Source organism: Panthera uncia, chromosome B1 (assembly GCF_023721935.1).
Source record: "Panthera uncia isolate 11264 chromosome B1, Puncia_PCG_1.0, whole genome shotgun sequence".
NCBI classification, from domain to species: domain Eukaryota; kingdom Metazoa; phylum Chordata; class Mammalia; order Carnivora; family Felidae; genus Panthera; species Panthera uncia.
This window is the reverse complement of record NC_064811.1, coordinates 4,504,349-4,530,109: the sequence shown is the minus strand read 5'-3', so window position 1 is coordinate 4,530,109 and position 25,761 is coordinate 4,504,349. Positions and strand designations below refer to the sequence as shown.

Below are 25,761 nucleotides of genomic sequence, written 5' to 3'. Positions count from 1 at the left end.
GGGCTGTGCCCTCTGGGTCCGGATGGCCCCTCCAGCCCCGACTCAGCCCTGCTCATTGAGAAGGACCCACAGCCAGACAGGGGGACAGGGCCGACCCTAGAGGTGTGGCCAGAGGGGACAGTCGCAGTGACAAAGGGAACGATACCGTAGGGTCCAGATCCTGGCTCCACCCCTCCTCCCCCACGCTGTGTGATCCCGGGCAAGTGACTTCACCCCTCTGAGCCTTGGTTTCTTCCGCCTTGAAGTGACGAGAGCACCACACCTCATGGGCTGTGGTGGGACCAACTGTAGGAGGCTGTGTGGTGCAGGGTCATGCTCTCTGAGGATCGGAACAGTCACCCTGAGCACGGATCATGGGAGAAAGGGGAAGGGGAGCTCACACAGGCCTCTCAAACGTGATCTCGGTGCGTGTCACTCATCCTGTTTTGTGGATGAGGCCCTGACACTCAGAGAGGGTAAGTGACTGGCTCAGAGTCACACAGCTGGTAAGCAGAAGACCAGGACGCTCTTCCAGAGTTAGCTGACACCACAGGAGAGACGGCGATGCCCCTGTGGCCCGGGGCCACCCGACAGCAGCCTCTATACCCAGAGGGCCTGGTCGGTGCCTGCTCTCTGCCAGGCACGTGGCCCTGCCCTCTGCGTGGGGGGAGGGGAGGGGACAGCGTACCCAAAGCCTGAACTCCTGGCTCTGCCCCTTACCGTGTGACCCGGGAGTCACTTAGCCTCTGTGACCCCCAGGTTTCCCATCTAGGAAGGGGGTCACAGACCCCTCCAAGCAGACAAACGAAGGGCAAACACCGATAGGTATTTGGGACCCTGATTAACTCCGGAGGAACAGACAGAAATAGGCATTCAACTCCTGTTGGGCAATGCCACAGGCCAGGAGTCAAGTGTAGGGAGAGGAGGGGGGAGGAGGGAGGGGGAAGAAAACAGGTTCTGTCTGAGAACCTCTTATTCACCTTTAAAAAGATGGGTGCCCCCACCCCCTGCCACCCAGCAGCCTCCAGGGTCCCCAGGCTGAGTGAGGCTCTTCCCTCGGAGCGTCCAGTGCATCTGAGGGTCCTACCCGGACTTTCTGTGTTTGTGTGGACCCCCTGCTCCCAAGGCTCAGCCCGGTCGTACAAGGTGACTTTCTCGGGCCTCGGCTGAGATGCCCCTCCTCGGAGAGGGCTCCCTCCCTGCCTGCCCACCGGCCCATGGAGCTGGGTCCATGGCCCTTCTGTTCCCACCCCCGCCTGCACTCTTGTGTGATGCCCTCCACACTCCGACGACGTGTGGATGCTCCCCTCCAGCGGGACCCGTCTCCCTGGGGCGCACAGCGGACCATCCAGCTGCCACAGGGGCGGGCAAGAGGCCCCTCGAGGCTGCCCCCTGCGAGCCCCCCGCCCCGGTCCCCCATCCTTCCCGGTACAAAGGCCACAAACAACAGCATCCCTCTCCACACCGCTCGTCGGTCACACCCCACATTCAGCCAGTCCAGAAGCAGAATCCAAAGCGACCTGGAACCCAGCTGCCACTCACCACGTCCTGTGCTACTCCCTGCCCCGAACCACCGTCTCCCAGCTCACCGCAAATGCCTCCTGACTGCTCCCTGCTTCTGTGCCCCCCGACCCAGTCTGTCTCCACGGGCAACCCGAGAGACCCCTAAGAAACCAAGCTGGACCATGTCACTCTGCTGCTCAAGACCTTCCAGTGCTCACAAGCCCCCTAGACTCTGCCCCCAATCACCTCTCTGACCTCAGACTCTTCTTCTCTCCCCCTGCTCACTCTGCTCCAGCTGGCTCCCCACCATTTCCTGAGGCGCACGAACCACGTGCCCGCCTCAGGGCCTTTGCACTTGCTGTTTCCGCGCCTGGGAGCACCTTCCCTGCCCCCCCCCCCGCCCCCGACGACTGATGCCCTCACTTCCGTCAGACTCCAGCACCCCTCCTTTCTCTGCCTCAGCTCCTGGTTTGTTTTATTTGCAGCCTGTGATTATTTCATTTTATTTCATTTGTGTATTTCCTTGGTCTCTGGCCATCCTTCCGGTTGGAATGGATGCCCCTTGAGGCTGCCGTGGGAGCCAAGAGAGGGGTTGGGGGATGAGGGCACTGGTCTTGTGTGTCTCCAAGACCTGGAGGGAGGGAAGCCTAAGGCAGGGATCACTGGCCCAAGCCTGGGATGGAGCCACTGGGTCAGGGACTCTCGCCCTCCTCCCGTGGCGAGCGTGACGGGTGGGGAACAGCACCTGCCTCCACAGGAACCCGCACGGCCTCATCTGTGCCGAGGCTGGAGGAGGAGTGATGCCCAGCGCACATTACAGCCCCAGACTGCCTCTGCCGGGAAGCAGGCACGGATGAGGCTGAGCAGAGGACCCCTGACTGCTTGTGGGTCCCCGGGGAGGCCCCCAGTGACAGGCGCAAAGGCAGCCCCGGAGGAGCCTGGGAGGCAGGCTGATGAACACACACGTGAGAGGCACCAGGGGCTATGGAGGAGAGAGCGGAGCCAGGGGAGAGACGCGGGAGGGCACGGCTATTTCTCTCAGACAGGTGCCTGCCTCCGGGAGCCTCCGCTCCCAGAGAGCCCCCTGGTCCACAGCCACACCGCACCCAGGGTCGCTGTCGCGCGGGACCCTGGAGGGCAAGGCTGCGGCTGCCACTTCTCCCTGGGGCCCAGGGTCTAGCCAGGCACAGAGCACCTGCCAAATAGGTGTAACCCCTTAGATGCCTGGGGATACACGGTGCCTGGCTTCATGCCGGCCACGGACAGATTCCCAGGGGCTCATGGGCAGCCCCCCCCAGGTCTGCACTGTGTGTGCTCCCTGCGCAGTCAGAGCGGCCTCACTGATGCACTCGTCCGAACACACAACACGCACGCACGCACCCACCCACGCACGCTGTTCTCGCCCGCCCTCTCCTGCAAAGTGAGCGCCTCCTGCCCTCTGGCGGCAGAGCAAGGAAGAGCAGGGGCTCCGGGGAAAGACCGCAATCCCAGGTCTGCGGCTGGCTAGCTCTCTCTCTCTACTCCTGCAGGTCTGCCATTTAACTCAGCTTTCTCCAAATACAACCGGATAGAGAGAACTCTGGCCCCAACCCCGTGGGGTCTTACTTAACATCGTGCGAACTTTGTTTTCCACCCCCCGACTCTATCTGGGTGGATCGTAACAGAAAAAGAAAAAGTCGTAACTTTCCGGAAGGTGCCCCACGCTCCGGCCTAAGGGCCTGACTTGCGAGGCCCGTGCCGAGGACTGAGAAAGGTAGCACGCTCCCAGTCACCGCCGCACCCCTCCCCGGGAGAGGACAGGGCTTCTCCCGCCTTAACTGCAGACGCGGGCTCCAGGACGGGCGACCTCATCCTTCATCATCTGCACCCTCAAACCGGGCCTCGCCTGTCGCTCACCCTTGTCCCTCTGGGCCCCGACGGCAGGAGCCAGCAAGGGGACGGCACCGCCCCCACCCCCGCCTGGAAGGCAGGCCTGGGCCGAGGTGTGTGATTGCGGACAGGCTGCCCGATTTCCTGAGCCTTCATATGGGGCGTATGGAAGCCACCTCTGCGGCGGGGACGCCCCTCCCGGGAGTTCTGGGCACAGGAGGCGGAGGCCGGTGGGGGGGGGGGGGCTGCGTCTCCCACCCCTCAGAGGGGCTCCGGAGTTTCTAGGCCGTGGCACCCACCTGATAGGTCTCGATGGGCCTTGCCTCCATGTTAAGGTCCCAGACTTTGACGGTGAGGTAATCCCGGGTGAGCATGTATCGGCCACTGTGGCTGAACTTCACGTCCGACACGGAGGAGATGATTTCGGAGAAGAAGGAGCGGTTGCTGGGGTCCTCGGGCTCTTCGAACACTGTGGAGACAGAGAATCGATTGCCGTCACCGGGCCGCCCGCCCCGCGGATCAGAATAACAGACGACTGTTTCCATCCTGGGCTCTCGCTGTACGGTCATTCATTCACTCATCAAGCCTGAGGCTAAATACCTGTCAGGCCGTGGCCCCGAACCGACCCTTCTGAGGAGGGAAGGGGCAGCTTTCGGAACCACGTTTATTGAGCATTTACTCTCTGAGCCGGATTCTGTGCACAGCCCGTTCCGTGCATCACCTCGTCCAATCCCCTGATAAAACATCTGGTCGGTACCACTATCAGTCTCATTTCATGGCCGGGACAACTGAGGCATGGATGGCTAAAAACCATGCCCGAGGCACCGAGCTAGAAGAAAGTGGCCGAGTGGGGATTTGAACCCAGAGGGACACCGGCTGGGCCGCACTCTGCTGCCACCTACTGGCGTCCTGATGTTCTCACACGTGCTGGGCAGCGTCGGGGAGGAGGCTGGGCCTCTGCTCACCGTGCACGGGGCACTCACGGCTGAGCCCCGCGGGCAGGCACGTTTTGTCTGGCTGCTACGGGGATCGCGGCTACATCCAATCTCGCTGCCACAGATGGAGCCTGAGTCCCATCAGCTGCCCGCCACCCACCTCCCGGCATCTCAGACAAGGTGCTTCACGCAGGAAGTTGCTTCCCGGGCTCCTGAAGGCGACAGCTTGCCGCCCCTACTGGATGATCCCACTCTGGGACAGAGTGCACAGTGAGCGGCCCCCCAGGCAACGTCCTCTCCCTGCTGCCCCTGAGGACGGGGCCTTCGGGGCACATGGAGGTTCCCACCCAGCAGGACAGGTTCTTCGGGGCTCAGTCTACTGCTGGCTGCCCCACCAGTCTGCCCAGCAACACCCTCGCTGGCCAATCAGATCCCACAGTGGCCCTGGTGCTGGAGCAGGGTGGGGACCAGGCATCACCCAAGCGTCACCTTAGCTAACCAAGCCAACCAAGCATTATTAGCTCCTTAGGAGCTGGGCCACGGAAGGGCCCGGGATCACGGGGAAGGACAGAGTGGGAGGCCAGCACCTCTTTACCAGCCAGTCTGGAAGGATTTAGACATTTGACAACCTTTCTAGCCGTCCCCACGGACAGCGGCTGAGTGGCCACTCTGTCTGCTGGCCCCTGAGTCCCCACACCTGAAACACGGAAGCAGAGAGCTGAGCACATGTCTCTGGAGGCTCACTAGAGTGCCCTCCCTGCTAGCCCCTCCCAGTCCCCAAATCCCATGTCCCACTTCCCAGGTCTGTTCTGGCCCCTTGTCCCCCCATCCGGGACCCCCGATCTCACTCCTGTTCCTGTCTTTCCCAGAAATGCAGCTCTTGCCGAGCTCCTTTCTGCACGGTGGCTGGAAACATTTCATGCCAGCCAGATGCTCTTGCGTCCGATGCATTCATTCATTCTCTCAGACACCCAGTCCACACCGAGCGCCCTCCGTATGCCGGGCACTGAGACCCTGAGATGCCGCAGAGAGCAGTGAGTCTCCTGGAACCAACATTCTCGCAGAGACAGGCAGTAAAACTACATGCTACACCGTCAGGCAGTGATGAGGGCAGGGAAGAAAACTAAAGCAAGGAGACAGATGGATAGGAGCTGGTGATCTGGATGGACAGCACCCAGGGGGAAAGAGCATCTGAGCAGAGATCTGAATGGAGTGAGGCAGAGAACAGTGTAGGTGCTGAGAGAGGAGGACTCCAGGCAGAAGGAACAGCATGTGCAAAGGGCCTGAGACAGGGACAAGTGGAAGGTCACATGGACGGAGAAAGGAGTGAGTGAGGCGCCGTGAGCCAAGGGAAGGAGTCATCCCATAGGCAATGAGGGCAGGAGAAAAGGACGGCAAGGTGAGGTGTGGGTTTCTCCAGGATTCACCTCCCTACAGGGGCAAGGAGACCTCCTGGCACGTCACCTTTAACCTCTAAAACCTCTGAATTCTTATTTTATTTTATCTTATTTATTTTGAGAGAGAGAGCGAGAGAGAGAGCATGGGAGGGGCAGAGAGAGAGGGAGAGAGCGAATCCCAAGCAGGCTCCACACTGTCAACACAGAGCCTGATGTGGGGCTTGAACACCCAAACCCTGAGATCGTAACCTGAGCCTGAAACCAAGAGTCAGATGCTTAACCGACTAAGCCACCCAGGCGCCCGTAAAACCTCTGAATTCTGATTCGCGTCTCACATAATCAATGTTTTGTGCCTCTGACACCTTCATTTCTGGCAGGGATAAGCATTTGTAAAATTTCAGCACTTAATTTCCTACTTGGAGTGCCGAGACTGTGTGTCTTCCTTAAATGAACAGGGGTATAAACCTGTATTTGAGAGGAGCAGAGCAGAGGGTTTCAGAGAAGAGCGACCCCAAACAATCAGCAGGGACCTAGGTGTCCCCCCGCCCCCATTCCTCCCCAGGTTCGAGGCAGGAACCCCCTCTTGACTGAATTAGCATTTGTGCCCCGAAGGGTCAGAACAGAAGGGGAGTTATACAGGCATAAAACGGGGTTGGTCTCTTGCACCCCAACTTTGAGGGGACCCCTTGCACCCCATGCCCACTTTGGAGGTTTCTCCGGCCAATCCCCCAGGGCTGGTCCAGCTCGCTTCGGCCCCCTGCCCCGCGTAGGGCGTCTGGCACGTCCTGTGGGGTAGGTGGGTGGGTGGGGCCCCAAGTCAGAGGAGTGTCTACACAGAGCCATGGGCTGTGTCTCCTGCCAGCTTCAAGGAGCAAGACGCCACAAAGGTCAAAGGCTGGGCGGGCGCCCTAATCAATAGTTGAGAACAGAGACACCAAACGGTCCCGTGTAACCTCAGTTCTGGCCACACCGGGCATTTCTGAGGGCTTTCTAAGCACAAAAGGGCCAGCGTTACACGTGATCAAGGGGAAGGGACACTGACAGGTCTTACCTAGGAGTTCTTTTTATTTTCCAAACACTTCTGATACCGCTATTCTTTTGTCAAAAGGTCACCGAGTGTCCCCGCCCACCCCTCCCCCCAACCACGGGCAAGCTGCACATCCCCCAGGGCATGGGAAACAGCTAAGGGGGGGGGGGGGGGGGGGTCTCCCTTCTAATTGATGGAGTCACGAAGGACATTTCACAGTAATTATTGCTGCCACAAGTTTAAAGAAACGCATCCCAGAGCCCCTGTCACTGAGACGGGATGAATCCCACCTCTCTCCCCCCCCCCACCCTAATTATGTTCAGGTTGGAGGGCTCTGAATCCCCAGAAATCTCCTGTTTCTTTTGAATGATTTTGCATAATTAAGGCTCTCGTGGTCCTGGCTGGTTCCCTGACAACCACATCCTCCTGTCTGGGTGCCCTACAGCATCGCCACGGTCACACGATGGGGAGGGGCGAGAAGCACCCCCCCATGCCCCAAAGTGAGATGAAGGGGCCCCCTGAGGATCCCAGCTCTAAGTACCTGTGCACCCAAGGAATGGGAAGGTGAAACCAGAGGTCAGTGCTGGCTTTCCTCTCCAGCCTCATACCCAGCGGACGGTGTTCCTCTCCTTTGTTTAATGTTTATTTATTTTTGAGAGAGAGAGCACAGGTTGGGGAGGCAGAGAGAGAGAGAGAGAGAGAGAGGACGGGATCAGAGAGAGAGAAGCGGGCCGACAGCAGCGAGCCTGACGCAGGCCTCGAACTCATGAGCTGTGAGATCATGACCCGAGCCAAAGTCGGACGCCCAACCGACTGAGCCACCCAGGCGCCCCACTGATGGTGTTCCACTCTTGCCTAAAGCCCTCTGTGGCTCCCAGTGCCCGCAGGATCAAGATTCAGGCTCCTACAGGTATCAGACAAGCTCCTTCCTCACCCGGCCTTCATGGGCCACCTGCTCCAGCCACCCTCCAGCCGCCTTTCCACCAGGGCCCTAGGGCCTCGAAAAGGGTGAGGCAAGCAAGGTCCCTAGGGTAGCACACTAAGCAACCCCTTCTCAGGGTCACCCTAAATGACCTCTTTCGATGCCCTTCCCTGCCATCCCAGGCAACAGAGCACAGCAAAGTTCCGTGCGCCCTCAGGGAAGCCCCTTGACCTGTCCAAGCCCACGTTCCCTCACCTGGAGAACAAGCATGATGTGACCTCCGGAGGTCACCTAACTCAGTGAGGGACTGGAGGAGTTGCTCAGTAAAACTGGGTGGCGATTTTTATGGTAATTTTCCTCACTGTTTTCTCTCCTTGAAATTTCCTTCCCCATTTTTCGTCCTCGTCTTTCCTATCAACTCTTATACATCCTTCAGAACCCCAACTCAAATACCCTGTTCTATGCACAGCTTGTCCAGACAGATGCTTTCCAAAGAAATAAACTGCTCACCCTTGCTGCCTGCGCAGCCTGGACTACCCTCCTGTATGGCATCAGCAGGGACGTGCGGTCACTTCGTGGGGCTGTGAGCTCTTGGGCCAGGGGTCCTTCCTCTCTGTCATTGGTCATCTGAGTGACCCTGGCCAGCCTGGAGCTTCACTCAGAGCCCAGACCCACTCACAGAGTGGACAGAACCTTCCATGCTGCCTCTTCTCTGTGCCTTTCCTGATGCCTTCCTTCCCCAACCTGATACAATCCCCCTGCCCCTGACCCCCTACTGCCCTGGCCACCACCACCACCAGAAGCTAGAGGGTGTGCCTAGTGGGGAGGAACAGGGAGTCAGTGCAAGACAGTGGGCACAATGGATGCTCACTGATGAAGAGCTGACAATTGTCATTTCCGGTTAATAACCACCCCCTGCCCAGCGCCATTTGATGGACCCCAGTGGACAAAATAAAAGCCAACCCCCATGTGGCCCTGGCCCTGCGTGGTCTGCCCCCACCTCTCTGTCTTTGCACCTGTCAGCCTGCCTCTTCTCTCGCCCGCTGGGGGCCCTCAGCGCCCTTCTGCGGCTTCTCTTCCCAGGCTCAGTCCTTCAGAAACTTCCCCGGCTTCGATGCTGTCATTTCCTTGGCAGGTGGCTTCCCCACACCTCCCATCAGCCCCGCAAGGGCAGGAGCCCGCTCTCCACGCAGAGCCTGCTGTCCTCCCGCCCCCCCCCCCCCCGCCCCGTTCCCATTCCGCGGGGAGGCTCCACCCCTCCACCGGCAGGCTCCACCCCTCCACCGGCAGGCTCCACCCCTCCACCATGCCACGCAGCTCAGAGCACCAGCCCGCCCCTGCGCCCAACCTCACCCCAGTTTATTGTCCACGCAGCAGCCAGAGGGATCCTGTCAGCACACAGCCAGGCCGGGTCACTCCCTGCTCAAACGCCCTGTGGCTGCTGGCCCTTCAGGGTGAGCCCCAGGGAGCTCTTACCATGGTCTATAGAGTCCTCTTGCTGTGGTCCCTTCTCTAACCCTGCAGCTCTCTGACCCTCACGCCCACCTGCGCCCTGCGTTTTGCTCCTACCTTTGCACTGGACGCTCCCTCTGTTGGAGACATTTGCCCTGGCTTTGCCCCCAGATACCTGCAGCCTCCCCAGCAGACGGTGGCTGGATCCGGTCCTTGAGTCCAGCCCCTTTCAATGAAGCCGGCTCACCCTCCTTTCCCATGAGCGTGCTTAGTTCTCAAGTTCTGAATCTCTGTGAAGACTGAGAAAGAACACAAGTCCATAGGCATGGGACTATCGGAGCCTCTATCCTAGCTCTACCTAGCTGTGTGACCTTGGGAAAACACCTTAACTTCTCTGTGCCACCCATGTGGTCAACAATAATGGCCCCTAAAGCTGCACAAGTTCCCTCACGTGGCAAAAGACTCTACAGATGTGACTACGTGAAGGGTCCTGAGCTACCGGGGTTATCCTGGATTCTCCGGGCGGGCCCGCTGTAACCACAGAGTCCTTGAGCGAGAGAAGAAGAAGGTCAAGGCAGAAGGAGGAGATGGGGATGATGGAGCAGAGGGTGGAGGGCCGCACTGTGGAGGTGCAGGAAGGGGCAAGAGCCAAGGGGTACGGTGGCTTCTAGCAGCCAGAGAGGTCAAGGAGACAGATTCTCCCCTGAACTCTCTGGAAGAAATGCAGCCCCACCCGAATTCTAGACCTCTGACCTCCAGAATTGCAAACATATACGTTTGCGTTGTTTTGTGCCACTAAACTTGTGCTGATCTCTTTTTTTTTTTAATTTTTTTAACGTTTATTTATTATTGAGAGAGAGACACAGAGCGTGAGCAGAGCAGGGGGAGAGAGAGAGGGGGAGACATAGAATCTGAGGCAGGCTCCAGGCTCCGAGCAGTCAGCACGGAGCCCGATGCGGGGCTCGAACTCACGGACCCGCGAGATCACGACCTGAGCCGAAGTCGGTCGCTCAACCGACTGAGCCCCCCAGGCGCCCCAACTTGTGCCGATTTCTTACCGCAGCACGGGAAACCCACAGGCTCGGCATCCTCATCTGTAAATGAACAGATGAGGGCCTCCGTCGTAGGGGGGCTCCGAGGATTTAATGAGACGTAAACCTAGAACGGCATCCGGTGTGCAGGAAGCATCGGCAAACGTTAGCTGGGCTGTTGCTTCCCCAGCGCATCGCAGGGGTCCCGCGAGGGGCAGCGCCTGACACGATCGCCTGTTCCAGGGACTCCCGTGCCCCAGCGGAGCGCAGACCCTGTGCTGTCAAAAGCAGAAGAAACTGTCTATTTTGAGGCATCGCGGAAGCTGTTTCCATGGTTACCCGGTCATACCGACTAGCAGACAAAAGACTTCCACTGCTTCGGAGAAAGACGTGAGGCTGTGGGCTGGGCAGCGGAGTGGCCTGAGGGCCCCAGCGCTGCCCCCGATGGAGGGCACTGCCCCTCCCTGTGCCTTGGTTTCCTCATCTGTCCAATGGCAGAAATAGCCATCCGCTTGTGGTCTGGGCTGCTCTCAGCCAGGGGAGGGAAAATCGCTGCGTCACCTGCTGGGAAGATGACGTCGTGACCCGTCATCTCTAGGGACCACTGTCAGCCATTCCCGAGTTTTGGGCCACAGCTGGATGAACGGACAGAAGCGAGATCTAAAGGAAGGGATCTAATCTCTGGGTCACTTTGAAAACAACCATTTATAGGGCACCTGGGTGGCTCAGTCGGTGGAGCGTCCGAGTCTTGATATCGGCTCAGGTCACGATCTCGGGGTTGTGAGTTCGAGACCCGTGTCAGGCTCTGTGCTGACAGTCGAGCCTGCTTGGGACTCTCTCTTTCCCTCTCTCTTTGTCCCTCCCCCGTTCTCTCTCTCTCTCTCACTCTCAAAATAAATAAATAAAAACGTAAAGAAACAAACAAACCAGAATCTATTCCAATAGCAAACCTGTATAAACCAATAATCAAATGCACACACGAGTTTTACTAAGACTTCAAGGAGCAGATAGTAAACGAACCGTTCCAGGCAAAGAAAGAGAGTGGCCCAGCTCACTTTCCAAGAGTCGAATAATCTTAGTAAAACTGCGCAAAGAGAGTGTAAGAAAAGACAATTAAAGACCAACATCACGTATGAACATTTAGGCAAAAAAAAGCATAATTTTTGCCTTCATGCAAAACTGTCTCAGCAAGAGACATGGCCCCCAGGCCACGGGCCACCCAGGCACAGCAGGAGATCACGGCGGTCAGAAGCCACCATGTCCCTCCCTTCGTACCTCGGCCCTACAGAAAACAGCTTTTGGGAACCTCGGTGTGATCTAGGGAGAGGCAGCCCTAAAGTTACGATGTTCACGGGGGCCCTCGGAGAAGAGGCAAGAAACACAAATGGAGATGGGCCATGGAAAATAAAGTTCTAGCCCCTGCACTCCTGAGTCTGTGGGCTGATTCACATGCAGGGCATACACCCCCAGGCGTGTGACAGCGACGTGCCCGGAATCCGCACACGTGTGCCTGCGCTCGGGAACCGTACAAGTGACGGCTGCCTAGGGGGGTGGCCGCCCGCTCAGACCCCGGGGGAAGCCAGATGACAAAAGCCAAGGGGGACTGCGACTTCCACCTCCCGCCCGCCGTCATTCAAACAGCGTGGGGTGCCAAAGCTGTCTCCATGCTCCCTAGACACCAGCTCGCCTGCACGCACACACATTTCCTGGCTCAGAGTTGAAATCCAAGTTAAAACAGATACACAGACGGATGTAGGGAAGAACATGGTCTCACTTTCTCAGAGCCCAGCACTCAGGGACAATTTCTTGGCATATTTCATTCCCTTGTTTTTTCTGTGTCTTTTTTTTTTTTTTTTTTGGTAAAATAGTCATTATCTTCCTTTCTTGCCCCCACCAAATATTTTAACATAATCATTTGCTCGTGTCATTACAAATCTAACGCCACATTCTAAACGACCGAACCACGGAAGGCATCGTCATTCCTCGTCATTTGCTCTGTTGGATGTTTACAATGTTTCCGAATTTGGCCCCTATGAAAAAGGCCGGACCACAAGGCCTCATCCCTCTTCCTTCCCATGGGCCCCATGTGGGCTCAGGCTGGGCCCAGAGGTGGACCCCAGACTCTCCTCTCTTCTCCAACCTCGTTCCGTGCCAGTCTGACCCAGAGTTGCACCCGGGCAAATCTCCAGAGCACCTGCGGCCTGAGCCACACGCGGTGGGCATGAGGTGGTCGGGGCCATGCCCTCCAGGGCGCAGAACAATAACCGTTAGGGGGCACCTGGGAATATGGAATGTTACATGGCAAAGGGGAAATCAAGGCCGCCGGCCAGCTGACCTTCAGGCAGGGAGGGCTCCCTAAATTATCCAGGTGGGGACCGATGTAATGACGAGGCTCCTTCAGTGTGCAAGGGGGGCAGGGGAGGCAGTCACGTGATGCAGCATGATTAAGAGCCCGTAGCCGCTGCTGGCTGTGCAGACGGAGGGAGGGGCCACGAGCCAAGCGATGCAGGTACCCCCAGAAGCTGGAGAAGGGAAGGTATGCATTTCCCCCGTGGAGCCTCCAGAAGGAACCGGCCTGTCGACACCTTGATTTTCTTGTCTGGTAAGACCCATGTCAGACTTCTGAACTGCAGAACCCTCGGAGAACAAATCTGCGTTGTTTTAAGCCACGGAGCCTGTGGTCGTCTGTTTTGGCCCTGGGCTGCTCTTCGGGGGCTGGGCACCGTCCACACTCACGCCCTGGGCGTCTTAGCTGGCCCCTGGGCTTCCCATCCGTCCATACACTGATGACTCCACACCTTTATCTGTGGCCGAGCCGCCGCCCCTGACTGCAGACCTCCGGCTGCCTTCCCGACAGCCCTCCCCGGGGCCCAATACGATCTCACACTTACTGAGTCCAAAACCCACCTGTCGGTCCTGTCTCTGCTCCCGGCCGCCCTGCCCCCCACCCCAGTGTCCTCACTGTCCGTCCAGGAAAGGGCCCCACCTTCACCCGCTGCACAAACCAACCCTCGGACGGAGCTGCCGCGGTCCACACCGCACTTGGCAAAGCCCGCCAGCTCAGCCTTCCGAGAACACCCAGGACGGGACCCGTCTCCACACCTTCGTCATCCCCCCCGGGGCCCGCTGCTTCTTCTCAGTGAGCCCCGGGCAGGGCCTCCTCCTGCCCCCGCTTCCACGTTGACCCCTCTGAGGTTTCCTCTTTTCAAACACCTGTCTCGTGACTTCATGCCCAGCCCTCACCCCTCTGCTGCTTTCTCACCTCCCTTAAGACGAAACCGGATCCTTCCCCGACCCACAGGCGTCCTGAGTCACCCGCCTTGCGTGTCTCCCGGACCTCAGCTCCCGATACCCTTCCCCTTAGTCACCGCCCTCCGACAACGCTGGTGCCCTTCCATCTCGGAGCCTCTGCCCCTGAAGTGTCCCCCTTCTAGAACATTCTCCGCCCAGAGCTTGCATGGCTCACTCCCCGGCACCTCGAGGCGTCTGTTCCGTTGTAACTTCCGGTGAGATGACCTCCCTGCGCCCTGCTCTTTGGGGGCTGTTGCTGATGTCTCTTACTACCTCCTGCCATTACACCATCCGGTGGTGAGTTCTTCGTCTGTTTGCTGGTTCCTGCCGTGCCGTCACAGCGGGACGTGTGTGCAGCACAGCAGGCGGTGTCCCCAGCTCTGCTCAGAGACAGACATCTGCTGTCCCCCCCGACCTGCGCTGGCCACTCAGCCCCCAGGAGGAGGAAGGCTCAGCGCCGGGGAGAAGGTGTTCCTGGGGCCGAGTGTCTGCGGGGTGTGGACGTGCTCGGAGAACAGCAGTGTGGCAAGACGTAGGGACCCAGCCTGGCCAAGGCGTGGCGAGGGGCCACCCTCTCCGGCTCCTCTGGGAAACCAGGCTCCCGAGGGGAAGAGGTGACCCAGTCCCTCCTAACAGAGCTCTAATGAAACCACCTCCAGGGGCTTACTGGTCACTCACTCTTTCACTCACTCACTCACTCATTCACTCATTCATTCATTTATTCATCCATTCACTTATTCATTCATTCATTCATTCATCCACTCAACAAGTATTTATTCCCAGACACTGTTGAGGTAAATACAGAGATGAACCAAAGTCCCCACCCTCCTGACTGGGGTCTTGCCTGTCCCTGCCCCTCTGCTACCACTGCAAGGTCACCCAGGGAGGATACCATGGCCTGACCCCGTGATCCTCTCTGCCTTTAGGAGCCTCTGGGGAACCCAGCACCAAGCGGGCCAGGCTGGAGGTGAGAGCACCAGCCAGGGCATCTCAGGGTCCTGGGTTCAGGTCCTGCCCTGCCGCTTTTCACTTCGGGTGACCTTGGGTCCATCCCTGGAGCCTCAGCTCCCTCCTCTGTGCTGGACTCCGTCAGAGCTCATGTAAAGACGAGATGATGTGGGTAGACAGCTGTCTGGGTGCCTGGCTCAGAGTATCCAAGGAGTGTGAGCCGCTGTGTGGTCCTGGTGGTTGTCACATCGTGCTCCTCGGACCTTGTTCAGCCCCGGACCCCCATGGCCCCCCCCCTGGCATCCCCCCTGGCATCCCCCCCCGGCTAGCCCTGTCAGGGTTCCAGCACGAGGAAGTGACCTTGTGGAGCACACAGGCTGCTGGGGTAGACGGCCCAGCCCACAGAAAGTTCTGCAGGCTGTGGCTAGTCTGTGAAAGGGAAGCTTTGGGAGCTCTGGGGACACAGAGAAGGGGCCTAAACCAATGTGGGGGGGGTCAGCGAAGGCTTCCCAGAGGAGGTGCCAGCTGAGTAGGGTCCCACCTTAGCTTCTGGCTCCCAGCTCGCTCCCCGACCCTGGTTTCAGCTGCCCGGCCCCTGGAAGCTGGGCAGCCCCAGCCTGTGCAGGGACTTGGAGGGCGGTGGGGGGGGCAAGACCAGGCTCCCCCTGCCAGCAGCACGACAGCAGCACAGAGCCCACGGGCCCTCAGCCCGCACCGTTCCCACCTGCCCCGGGCACAGCACCAGGACGGGTGCTGCCCCGCCGCCCCCACTGCCCACCGGGTTCCCGGGGGGGAACGGGCACTTACGTTTGGAGTGCTTGTCACACAGGGCGGCCGCACGCATGTCACAGAGACGCAGGGAGCCCTTGCTGCTGCTGTAGACGAAGAGGTTGCAGTGGTGGGGGTGGAACTCAGACGCCGTGATCACCTCCGTGAGGTCCTCCATGTTGGCGGGCTTGATGTCCACGATGTCTGGCCCCATCAAGGAGAGGCCAGAGAAGGGAGGGGACCGCCGCCGCCCTGCTTCCCACGTGCCCCGCATCTGAGCGGCCTCCCCCTTCCCGAGACCCCTGGACGAAGCCCCGGCCCCAGACAGCCTCTGAGCTGCACACCTGCACGTCCGACCGCCCGCCGGCTGCCTTTCTGGGTGCCGTCCACTGTCCCTGCAGGCTGGACCCGCTGCCTCCCACCCAACCTGTGCCCTGTCCCCAGCCAGCACCCACCAGCCCGCCCGGCATCCCCTCCATCCCCCACACCGGGTGCCCAGGAGAAGGCAGGGTGCGTTTGAGGGCCTAGTACGTGCAGGGCTCTTGCTGCGCAATGGCAGTGCTCCCGCTACTCAGTGCTCCCGGCGCCTGGAGCTGGGGGTGCGGCACCTTTTGGCTCCCCTCCCCCACCCCCGCAGCCGCTCCCCTTCTGTCCACAGCATCAAGGCTCTCCTTTGGGGAAAAGGCTCTCTCCTTGCTGGGTTCCCACCACTGATCTGTGTCGTCTCCACTCACGATCACCATGAGGAACAAGCACATGGCCTCAGAGGGGCCGACGGAGGGACTCCATGACCCTTGGATGACTAGATACGGGAGCCAATGCATCCATTTTCTGTCTAGGACCAAGAACTCTGTTGCTTGCAAAGGAAATACCCCTGACTGATACTCTGGAGCCCAGAGAGGGTGAGCAACTTGTCCAGGATGGCTCAGCAGCGAGGGGTAAGGCTGAGTTTCCATCCACTCCTCGTGGCCTACAATAGCAAATCCGAACCCCTTGGTGTAGCATTCAAGGCCTGGCACTCCCCCCCCCCCCCCCCCCCCCCCCCTCTATCTCTTCAGTTTCAGATCCCACTAGTCGCTCGGCCCTAAAGGTACTTTCCTCTCTGACAGCGATACCCTGGTCTCTGACTCCCCAGCCCTGTGCGGGGCTCTGCCCAGGCCGTTCCCTTTGGCTGAAATGCCCTCCCCTCCCCCTGCATCTGTGTGTGGGCCCTGGAATCAGAGTCTGGGGTTTGAGTCCCAGCTCTGCCACCTGTTGCCTGTGCAATCAAGGGGGAAGTTCCTTAGCTCTTCGTGCCTCGGTTTCCTCTTCTGTAAAATGGATCGACAGGGCTAACACAGTCTTGCTGTGAAAATTAGAAGCGGCAAATCCCCTTGCTCACTGTTTTATACATCACAGAGCTCAGTGAATATCAGCTGCCATTATTATTTTTTATTGTCTGGAAAGAATGGGATGGAAACTCTGAGACGCCTCCTGCCATCAGCTCTCCCTGCCCCTCCTGCCAAAGCCTCAATAAGAGAGACATTTCCTGACTTGTGTAAACATGAGAGTTCATAAAACGTCCGAAAGAATGCTGAATCTGCGTGACCAGAGGCACCGAGGAGGGTGTGTGTGCTCACAATATTGTGTGCTCAAATATTGCTTCAGGAAGCCCATCATTAACCAGACACAGAATCGCATAAAAATATCGAGAGGAGGGAAAAGGAGCCTGAGCTGCGAAAAACTGCGGTTTTCTCATACAATAAGCAGCAGAGATTAAATCACAGAAAATGAGACTGAACCGTAAGAGAGAAAAAGCCAAGACTAAATTCTCTCTGCAGAACTCGGGCCACAAACATCAAAGGAGGGACACCAAAGTGGCCAGGGCTCCAAGGAACGCCAGCCGGCCTGGAGTCCCGGTGGGGTCACTCATCAGGGGACACGCGTTTACTCCGCGTTTCACGGAGAGACGACTTCCGGGGGAATAGGACTCAGTGGGATATGGTGAAATACCTTGCCGGTTTCGGCTTCCCGTCAGAGCGGGGGGAGGGGGAGGGGACGGGGGAACCTGTCCATCCGCCCGATGGCACTCTGTGCAGCCGGCTCCCTTATCGCTTTCCCGAAGGATGGAGGGCAGAAGTGACAGGTGCCACGCGTCATTCCCAGGCTGGAGCTCTGAGAGCCAGCACGCGGTGTGCATGACACTTTCCCATCTGCTGTGGGACCCGCGCCTCAGGTCACCTGCCATGAAATCCCCCTCGGCTGTTCCAAGCCTCAGAGACTTTCAGATCACCTGTCCCTGCACACAACCCACCCTCCTGACTCCCTCAGCGTCCAAACCCAATTCACTTTCCCACCTCGAGATGTTCTAGAACACACCTCAATGGACGAGGAGCAGAGGCGTGACGTCCGAACCCCGGACGTGGATGGCTCTGCCTCCACAACGACCAAAACTCTGACGCACGCAACGACCCCTGTCGCCCAGTTTACGACTGTCATTCATTGTGAGTCACGGCATGAGCTCAGAAGCCGTCCGCCCACATTCACCAGATGTCTGGCTCATGGAGACCGAGGCTGGTGTTTATGAGACTTTTCACAGAGACGGCCAGGCTGGGAAGCTGTGCGCACTGGTGTCCAGAAAGCGCAGTGGGAGGGCCCGGAAGCCTCCTCTCCCGGCCCCCGCGTGCCGCTCCCAGACTCACGCGGGGCTCAAGGCCAAGCAAATGGGTGTGGCCTCTTTGCTGGATTCCAGAGTGCACGCTTCCCGTGACCCCATCGTGCTTAACCACTCGTGACAGCCTCATGACAACAGTCGTTAGAAACAGGTACGAGGCGTGATGGCTTTTAGAAGTACACGGGGGCACAATCAGGTCTGCAGCGAACGGGCCTGAACCAGGTGACACAGAGCCGGCCGAGGGTGATGCGCGGGGACCAAGGGTCCTGTGTGTGGGCTCGGGAGACAGAGCCTCCAATGCCTGGGTCCCACTGACAGCCCAGGACCACAGCCCAGGACTTACAGCCCAAGCATCACTCCGGAAATCTCTTGCTGTTTCAAACAAAGGGCTCTGGATACAGTGGGTGCCAGGGAAAGACGGACGTGAAACACATTCCCGCACGACCCGGGCGGAGGAAGACCAAGCCATAGTGGCAGCGAATGTGCTGGGGCCCCCGCAGGGCAAGGGGTCCTTGAGGCCGGGCAGGGGGTCCCGCACCTCTGCATCCCAGGGCCAGAGCCATGCCTGCATGTCAAGGACAGCACGGCATCCTTCGGGGCATGGCCACCCAGCCTGATCCCCTGCGATCAGCCTCTCCAAGACCTCCTGCTGACCCCACCACAGGACCCGCCCTGCACCTGCTACCTGGCTCCTCCCGGGTGCAGGCGGGTGTGTGAAAGGATTAATTGCCGAGTGGGGCTGTCACCGTGGAACTCCTTCATCACATCACAAAGCCGGGCCTGAACTATACCCCGAACGGAACGCACAGCGCAAACGCTCCTCCTTGACTCACACCCATGTGGCCTTGTGCACGTGGACTGTGAGACATTTGGTCCAAACGTGACCTGATGTGGGGGCTTTGACTCTGGCAGGCCCCGTGCTGGGTCAGAAGCCGGGGGCCCCGGGCTGACCATCCGGTCTCAGCTCTCTCTCGGATGCTCAGGGCCGCACGCAAACGTCATTTACACTCCTCAAGCCTCAGTGTCCCCCATTTGCGAAACGAGGGGTTGGGCATGATCCCGGAGCACCCTCTCATTTGGAGGACTGACCCCCAGGTGGCCTCTCCCCCATTCCACGGGCAGCTGCATGAATCCCACACGTACGCGGCGCCTCACGAGGTTTATGGCAAACTGGCCTCCCTGGGGAACGAGCATAATTAGACTCATCGGCAAGCCCCTCCCCCTGGCAAAGCCGGATGAATTATTCATGTTGTTTTCCATATACCTGTGCTCCAACTGTGTGATGGGCGTGCATTTAAACTCCAGTCACACCTTGGCAACTAAGTTTGCTGACCAGGTAGGTGGAGAGAGGAGCAGGTCATGGAGGGAGGAGGAGGAGGAGGAGGAGGAGGAGGAAGAGGGAAGGTGAACCTGCTCGATGCCACACCCTGCAACTGAGCACCAGGTACTTTTCCAGGAAGGCGTGAGGCCACCAGGGGCTGGGAGAGGCAGGAGGGAGCCTCCAGAGGGAGCACAGCCCTCCCAGCACCTTGACTGCAAACTTCTGGCCTCGAGAACCGAGAGTAGATTTCTGTTGTAAGCCCCACCCCACCCCCACCCCGCCAGTTTGTGGAAATTTGTTCTGACATCCATGGGAAAGTCATGCTTCCCGGGAGCTGGGGAGCAGTGGCCCGGCCATTGCACGAGTACCACAGACATCTCGTCATGCGTATTTGTTCACTGCCCAGCTGCCCAGCGAGGGCAGGGCCCTGTCTGGATCGCTGCTGCACCTTCGGTGCCTAGAGGAGTGCCCGGCACATGGCAGGTGCCCAGTGATCAGCCGCTGGAGTCAATGAACCAACCAGCCCGTCTCAGGCCCCTCCAATCTAGGCTGGGGGTGGGTACAGGAAGTGTCAAACCCTCTCAAGGGGAAGAAGCCCTTCACGTGGAGATGAACAGTAGGGCTCAGGGAGACTCCAGGCCAGGGGAGTGGTGGCGGCGGGGTCCTTTAAGGAGGGGACTGGCACGGGGCACCTGGGTGGCTCAGTCGGTTGAGCGTCTGACTTCGGCTCAGGTCACGATCTCATGGTTTGGGAGTTCAAGCCCCACGTCGGGCTCTGTGCTGACAGCTCGGAGCCTGGAACCTGCTTTGGATTCTGTGTCTCCCTCTCTCTCTGCCCCTCCGCTGCTCGTGCTCTGTCTCTCTCTCTCAGAAATAAATAACTCCAGCCCAGCTTCACATCTGTGTCCTGCTCAAACCTCTCCACCGGTGAATGGGGTGTACCCCAGCCCGTGGACGAGGAAATAGAGGCTCAGCAAGGAAGAGCCACTCTCTGGGGACTCGGCAGAGGCGGGGGGCGGGCAGCCTGGGACTGAGTCGGATTCCAGAGCTGGCAATACACCCACTGTGTGATGGGGCAAAGCAGAGGAGGGGTGAGAAGCATAAACCCTGGCCCCTGAACGCCTGGGTGGGCATGGAGGGGCCAGCGCCCCCTGGAGGAGGAGGTCTCTGGCTCCTCGAAGCCTTTGGCTCCTGCCTCCATGTCATACGATGAATCCCTCTTCCTTCAGGGCCCAAGTGTGAGTGGGTGTGTTGCTCTAGATCCAGGGCAGGCAAATATCTGTAAGAGGACAGACAGTAAACATTTTAGGGATAGGAGCCATAAGATCTCACCTCGATACTCAACCCTCCTGCTCTATCGGGGTCACAGACAGCATGTAAATGAATGGGAGTGGCTGAGAGCCCAGAAAACTTTATGAACGGTGGATTTGGCCCCCAGGGCTGTTCTCTGCTGGCCCAGGGCCAAGAAGAAGGACCGGGATCTTGCTTTTGTAGCAGGAACCTTCCCTCTTGACCCCCACACAGGACCAGTGTGTAAAACAGCCTCACTGGCCTGGCTCCTCCCCCAGCATGAGGATGTCCTCCGGTCCCTGGCACAGCCCTGTGAGCTCTGGCCCTTGCCTGGGGGGTGTCGGCGGAGCTCAGAAAACAGGCCCGTTTGTCCCGCCCTACAGCAAAGTCTGTAGCTCTTATTGCCAAGGACACCGGCATCTAATCCAGGCAGGCCTTCTGCTGAGTCATCGGGTTTGCAGAGATTTTTATAGAAACTCCTTTATCTCCTGCTGCCAAAGGCACGGTCTGATGGCCTGAAGCCAGGCAGGGTCACATCAGCGTGGAGAACCGTTTGCCAGCCCTCAGTGCCCGGAGCTGCAACGCCAGGAGGCCCCACACAGAGAGCCTCTGACATGTCGGGGAGAAGGTCACTCCACCTCCAGGGGCCCTCCTTCTTCCGATCTTCATCTTCTCCCACCTGTGCAGGGTGTGGGCACAGGCACAAAGCGCCACACTCCTCCACCGGCCATAAGATGAGTCCGGCACACGAAATGAATAAACGTCACTGATTTGTTTGAGAAGGAGCTCAAGGGAGAAACGGATATGAAAACCATCCCATCAATATCAGAGAAGGACACAAATATTCACTAATATCAGGACAGGCTTCGGTGGCAAGGTCACAAAAAAATGGCTCTATGAAGACGCAGCAACTAACTGAGCTTGGAGACACTGTCACAGCCTCAGAGAGCTGTGGAGGGCAGCCCCCGGCCCTGCACCCACGGGCCAGGCACCTCGCATCCCTGTGGGAAAGACCGCCCACCCTCCACTCCCACGAAGCAGGCCAGGGCAGGGAGTGGCTTGTGCAGGGCCACGTGTGGAGCATGGGTCAGCGGGAACAGAGTCCTGGCTTCCTAACTCCCAGGCGGTGCTTCTCCCCGTGTGCCCTCTGTTCTGGACTAAGTGCATCTCCACCCAATACACAACCGCAGGGCCCTGCTGCTGGGGCACACTGGACTGGCCCGTGACCCTGCAAGGTGGGTGCCAACAGTGTGGGTGGGGGAGTTCAGTAATGAGAAAGATGCAGCCTTGGGCTCCATTGATTTAACTGAGCAAAGCATGGTTTATCTAGATGTCTCTGCGGGAACAGGCAATCAGGATGGAGGAGGCGGTTCCCATGGTGACTGAGCAGCTAGTGAGTGAGGACAGAGGCAGTTCTGCCAAGGACCACGCCACGAGAAGCCTCCCCGACAGGCTCTCCGGGGACACTGGGTGTGCAGGTGCCCCAGAAGGCCTCCTGCACACGGACACAGTCCTGTTGGGGCACAGCCAGCAGAGTTGCTTTTTTCAGAAGATTTGCTCCAAGAGATGCCCTAGCTACAAAGATGAGCCATAAGCACTCTGGCCAAACCACGTCACATCCTGTACGAGGTTCCTGGCAACCTTTGCCTCTGTATGAATTTGCTCGGGCTGCCACAGCGGATGTCATAGATGAGTGGCTTAAACAATCGTTATTCTCCCCCAGTCCTAGAGGCTGGAAGTTCAAGACTGAGGTGTCAGGAGGTGGGTTTCTTTGAGGCCTCTCTCCTTGGCATGTAGGTGACCATCTCCCTGGGTCCTCACCTGACCTTCCCTCTGTGCGGTCCTAACCTCCTCTTGTTATAAGAACACCAGTCATATGAGATTAAGACCCATCCTAGCAGACTTGTTTTGCTTTAATCACCCATTTAAGGACCAAATGCAATCCCATTATGAAGTCCCGGGGTTAAGATTTAGGACATCAACATATGTATTTTGGTGGGACACAATTCAGCCCATGACAGCCTCTTCCCTTCTCTTCTTGGAAACTTACTGTGATGGTGTGATTCTGCTCAGAGAGAAGAGCCTGATCGCCAGAGCCATACAGGGCCATGGAGAGAGAGGGATTCTGGGTAAACGTTCACTGTACAAGCCCACTGAAACCCTTGTAGGTCTTCTCCATGTGTTGAGCCAGTCTGCACACTTCTACCACAAGCCAGCTTATGTCCTTCCCAAGTACTTGGACAGGGAGAGAGCACTCAGTTCTGAGTCACAAAGACTGGGACTTGACAGGCCAGCTCCACCGTAAACAGCTGTGTGACCTCCAGAAACTTTCTCAACCTCTCTGCACCCTGCTTTTCTCATCTGTAGAATGCACTGATAAAATCTGTTTTGCAGGGCTACGATGAAGATTTAATGAGATGACGTAAGTCAAAGGCCCTAGCAATTAAAATAAAATGAATAAAATAAAGTGATGTGGAGATACGTGTGTTTTTTTTTAAAGGCCCCAGCGCAAGGTTAGTACCTTTAGCAATAATTAAAGTTTATCAAATCAGAATCAGAGGCTTTCTCTTTCTCTGGAAAAACACAAAATTAAGCTGGTTGCCAGACGTGCAATAATGACCCCCCCCCAAGAAAACAAGGACTTGGGGGTCTGTGCTGAATTGCATGCCTTGGTTCCTAAGAGCTGAGACAGAAACCCTAGGCAAGACAGTGCTGGGACACACACCCGGGTGGCTAAGAAAGGGCAAACTGGAGCCCATCCTGACCTCCTCTCCCAGGGCTTCTAACCCAGCAGTGACACCAGAGAGGCCCATGATACTCCCCAGGAGAGACACACAGGGTGTACGGGATAGGATTTTTGGCAAGGCCCTGAGCTGGTGTGGAGATTCAGGGAGCCAAAGGCATCAAGCCGAGGACTGAGAAGAGTAGGATCATCCGGGGGAAAGCGGGGGAGTTCCACATGAGACAGAGTCGTAAGGCTGAGGAGCTGTGACACGGCAGCCAGCTGGAGCCCCAATGGGGGGAGAGGGTGGGAGACGGGGCTCCAGACTGTGGTCAAGGGGGTTTTAATCAGGAGCGTGTCACAGAAATGCCATGGAGGCCTTTCAGGAAGGATCAGAAGCATGGCAGAGTCTCACGTCCCCACGATTAGAGGGTATGTTAGAAACCTCCAGCTGTTGGGACACCTGGGTGGCTCAGTGGTTTAAGTGTCCAGCTCTTGATTTCGAGTCAGGTCATGATCTCATGATTCGTGAGTTCAAGCCCCGCATCGGGCTCTGTGCTGACAGCGTGGAGCTTGCTTGGGGTTCCCTCTCTCCCTCTCTCTGCTTCTCTCTCTCTCTCTCAAAAATAAATAAACTTAAAATAAAAAGAAACTACAGGGGCGCCTGGGTGGCGCAGTCGGTTAAGCGTCCGACTTCAGCCAGGTCACGATCTCGCGGTCCGTGAGTTCGAGCCCCGCGTCAGGCTCTGGGCTGATGGCTCGGAGCCTGGAGCCTGTTTCCGATTCTGTGTCTCCCTCTCTCTGCCCCTCCCCCGTTCATGCTCTGTCTCTCTCTGTCCCCAAAAGAAAAAAAAAAAAAAAAAAAACGTTGAAAAAAAAGAAAAAATAAATTAAAAAAAATAAAAAAATAAAAAGAAACTACAGCTATGGCCTGTGCACTCAGCCACCTGTGTCACCTCTGACACCAAGCAACCCCTACTCTGTCCTGCAGTGCGGTGAAAAGCACCTGCTCTCCCTTAGGATCTAAGAAAAGAGCCAGGAAACATCATTGTACTGATGGGGCTGGACAGGCCATGGGCAAGTGCACCCACTTCTCAGAGCCCATCTCCACACCCACAAAATGAAAGGAATGACAGCAACACAGGCGAGCCGTTCTAAGGGTTTGAGGCACAAGTGCCTGCAGATTGAAGGTGGAGTAACGGTGGCTGCCCTGGGGTTGTCACTATCATGACTGAGAGGCAGTGTGGCATGACAGTGAATCGCATAGGTTCTGCATCCAGAGGCCCCAAGTCTGAATTCCTAGGCCCTGACACTTCCCAGCTGGGTAAGTCTGGGTAATTACTTAACCTTCCTGTGGCTCACTTTCTGCGTCTATGAAAGGCGGATGTCAATAATGCCTACTCCACAGTGTTGTCAAGAGGATTAAATAGATTAATACGTGCAATGTGCTTAGAGCACTGTTTGCACAGAGTAAGTGTTCAGTAAGAGGTGACGGTGGTGTGTGCGAGTTGGTGAGGAAGATGATGCTCTGGCGGACAATGGAGTCAGCACCACGGACAGCTGCACGAGAGCTGGGGCCCGGGTCAGCACCATGGACAGGTCCGTGGGCGCTCAGCTCAGGGTCAGCACCAAGGACAGCTGCACCGGGGCTCAGCCCCTGGGAAGCCTGGCCTTTGCTGAGCCCCCAAAACAGTGGTGTGCTAATAGCTTAACGACATGCTTCCTGGGTGGAAACTGATTTTGGGGATTCAGACTCAAGCACTTCTGAGCAGATGCTCCTGTTCCTTCTCTGCAGAGTGGTACTAGGGGAGGATGGAAGAAGGTAGCCTGTAGGGTGCCTGACAGCAGGTCAGGGCCAGGGTGGGCTGTCTACAGTACATCAGGCCCTGTGCTCTCCAGCCATTCTACCCTGACAGCCCCCAGCACAGGAGTCACACTCCACTGAACTGACAAGAAAAGCAAGGCTGAGGAAGGCTAAGTGACTGGCAGGGTGGCCAGTGAGTGAGGCAGGCTGGGTGCCAAGCTCCAGGTTTTTCGTTAACCACAGACCCTGGCACATGGAGGGGCCTCGGCCAGTCCCTTCCTTTGCTCTCAGCATGGGGAACACTCCCAGCCCACAGGCAGCAGTGTGCTGACCGAGGTTTGGAGCCTTTACCCCTAATTATTGCCACACCATCCCACCTAGCTTCAGGACCTGCTCTATAAATGGCAATTAGGAATTTGTTCCAGACCAAGGCTTGGTGCAGTGCCAGATTCCACCATGAGAAATCGCTCAGAGGGGAGAAAAATCAATTGAACCATCTTCACAGTTCTCCGAGTGCTAAAAATAAAGCAGAGGCCCATCAGCTGAGACCCTCTGTGCAATCTGTTACCTTTAAGAAGCATCAAGCTCAAGAAAAATCGCTCAGAGCTGCATAACTGTCTCAAATGTTGGTATTAAGGGACGTGAGAGGTTGTTTCAACAGATGTGGGCACAGTGCTGGAGTAAAAAAGGGGCTTTGACAACCAGAGACAATGCAGAGATTTTATGAGAACCAGCCTTAAATATCTGAGGATCTGTTGTTCAGGAGGGAAATACTGGCCCCCTGCTGGGCCCCGAGTAGTACCAGGCCTTTCATGTGCGTGATTTCTTCATTCCTTACAAATATCCTTA

The 25,761-nt window shown here is 57.6% G+C and overlaps 1 protein-coding gene across 1 annotated transcript in view; it reads right to left on the bottom strand.

The window, feature by feature from the left end:
• PPP2R2C (protein phosphatase 2 regulatory subunit Bgamma) overlaps nt 1–25,761 on the bottom strand; it is a 93,012-nt gene that overhangs the window by 11,790 nt on the left and 55,461 nt on the right. The window contains exons 8-9 of the mRNA XM_049632624.1: nt 15,162–15,326; nt 3,651–3,820 (exon numbers count right to left, since the gene is read on the bottom strand). Coding sequence (XP_049488581.1) covers nt 3,651–3,820; nt 15,162–15,326 — 335 coding nt within the window. The remainder of the gene's footprint in view (nt 1–3,650; nt 3,821–15,161; nt 15,327–25,761) is intronic.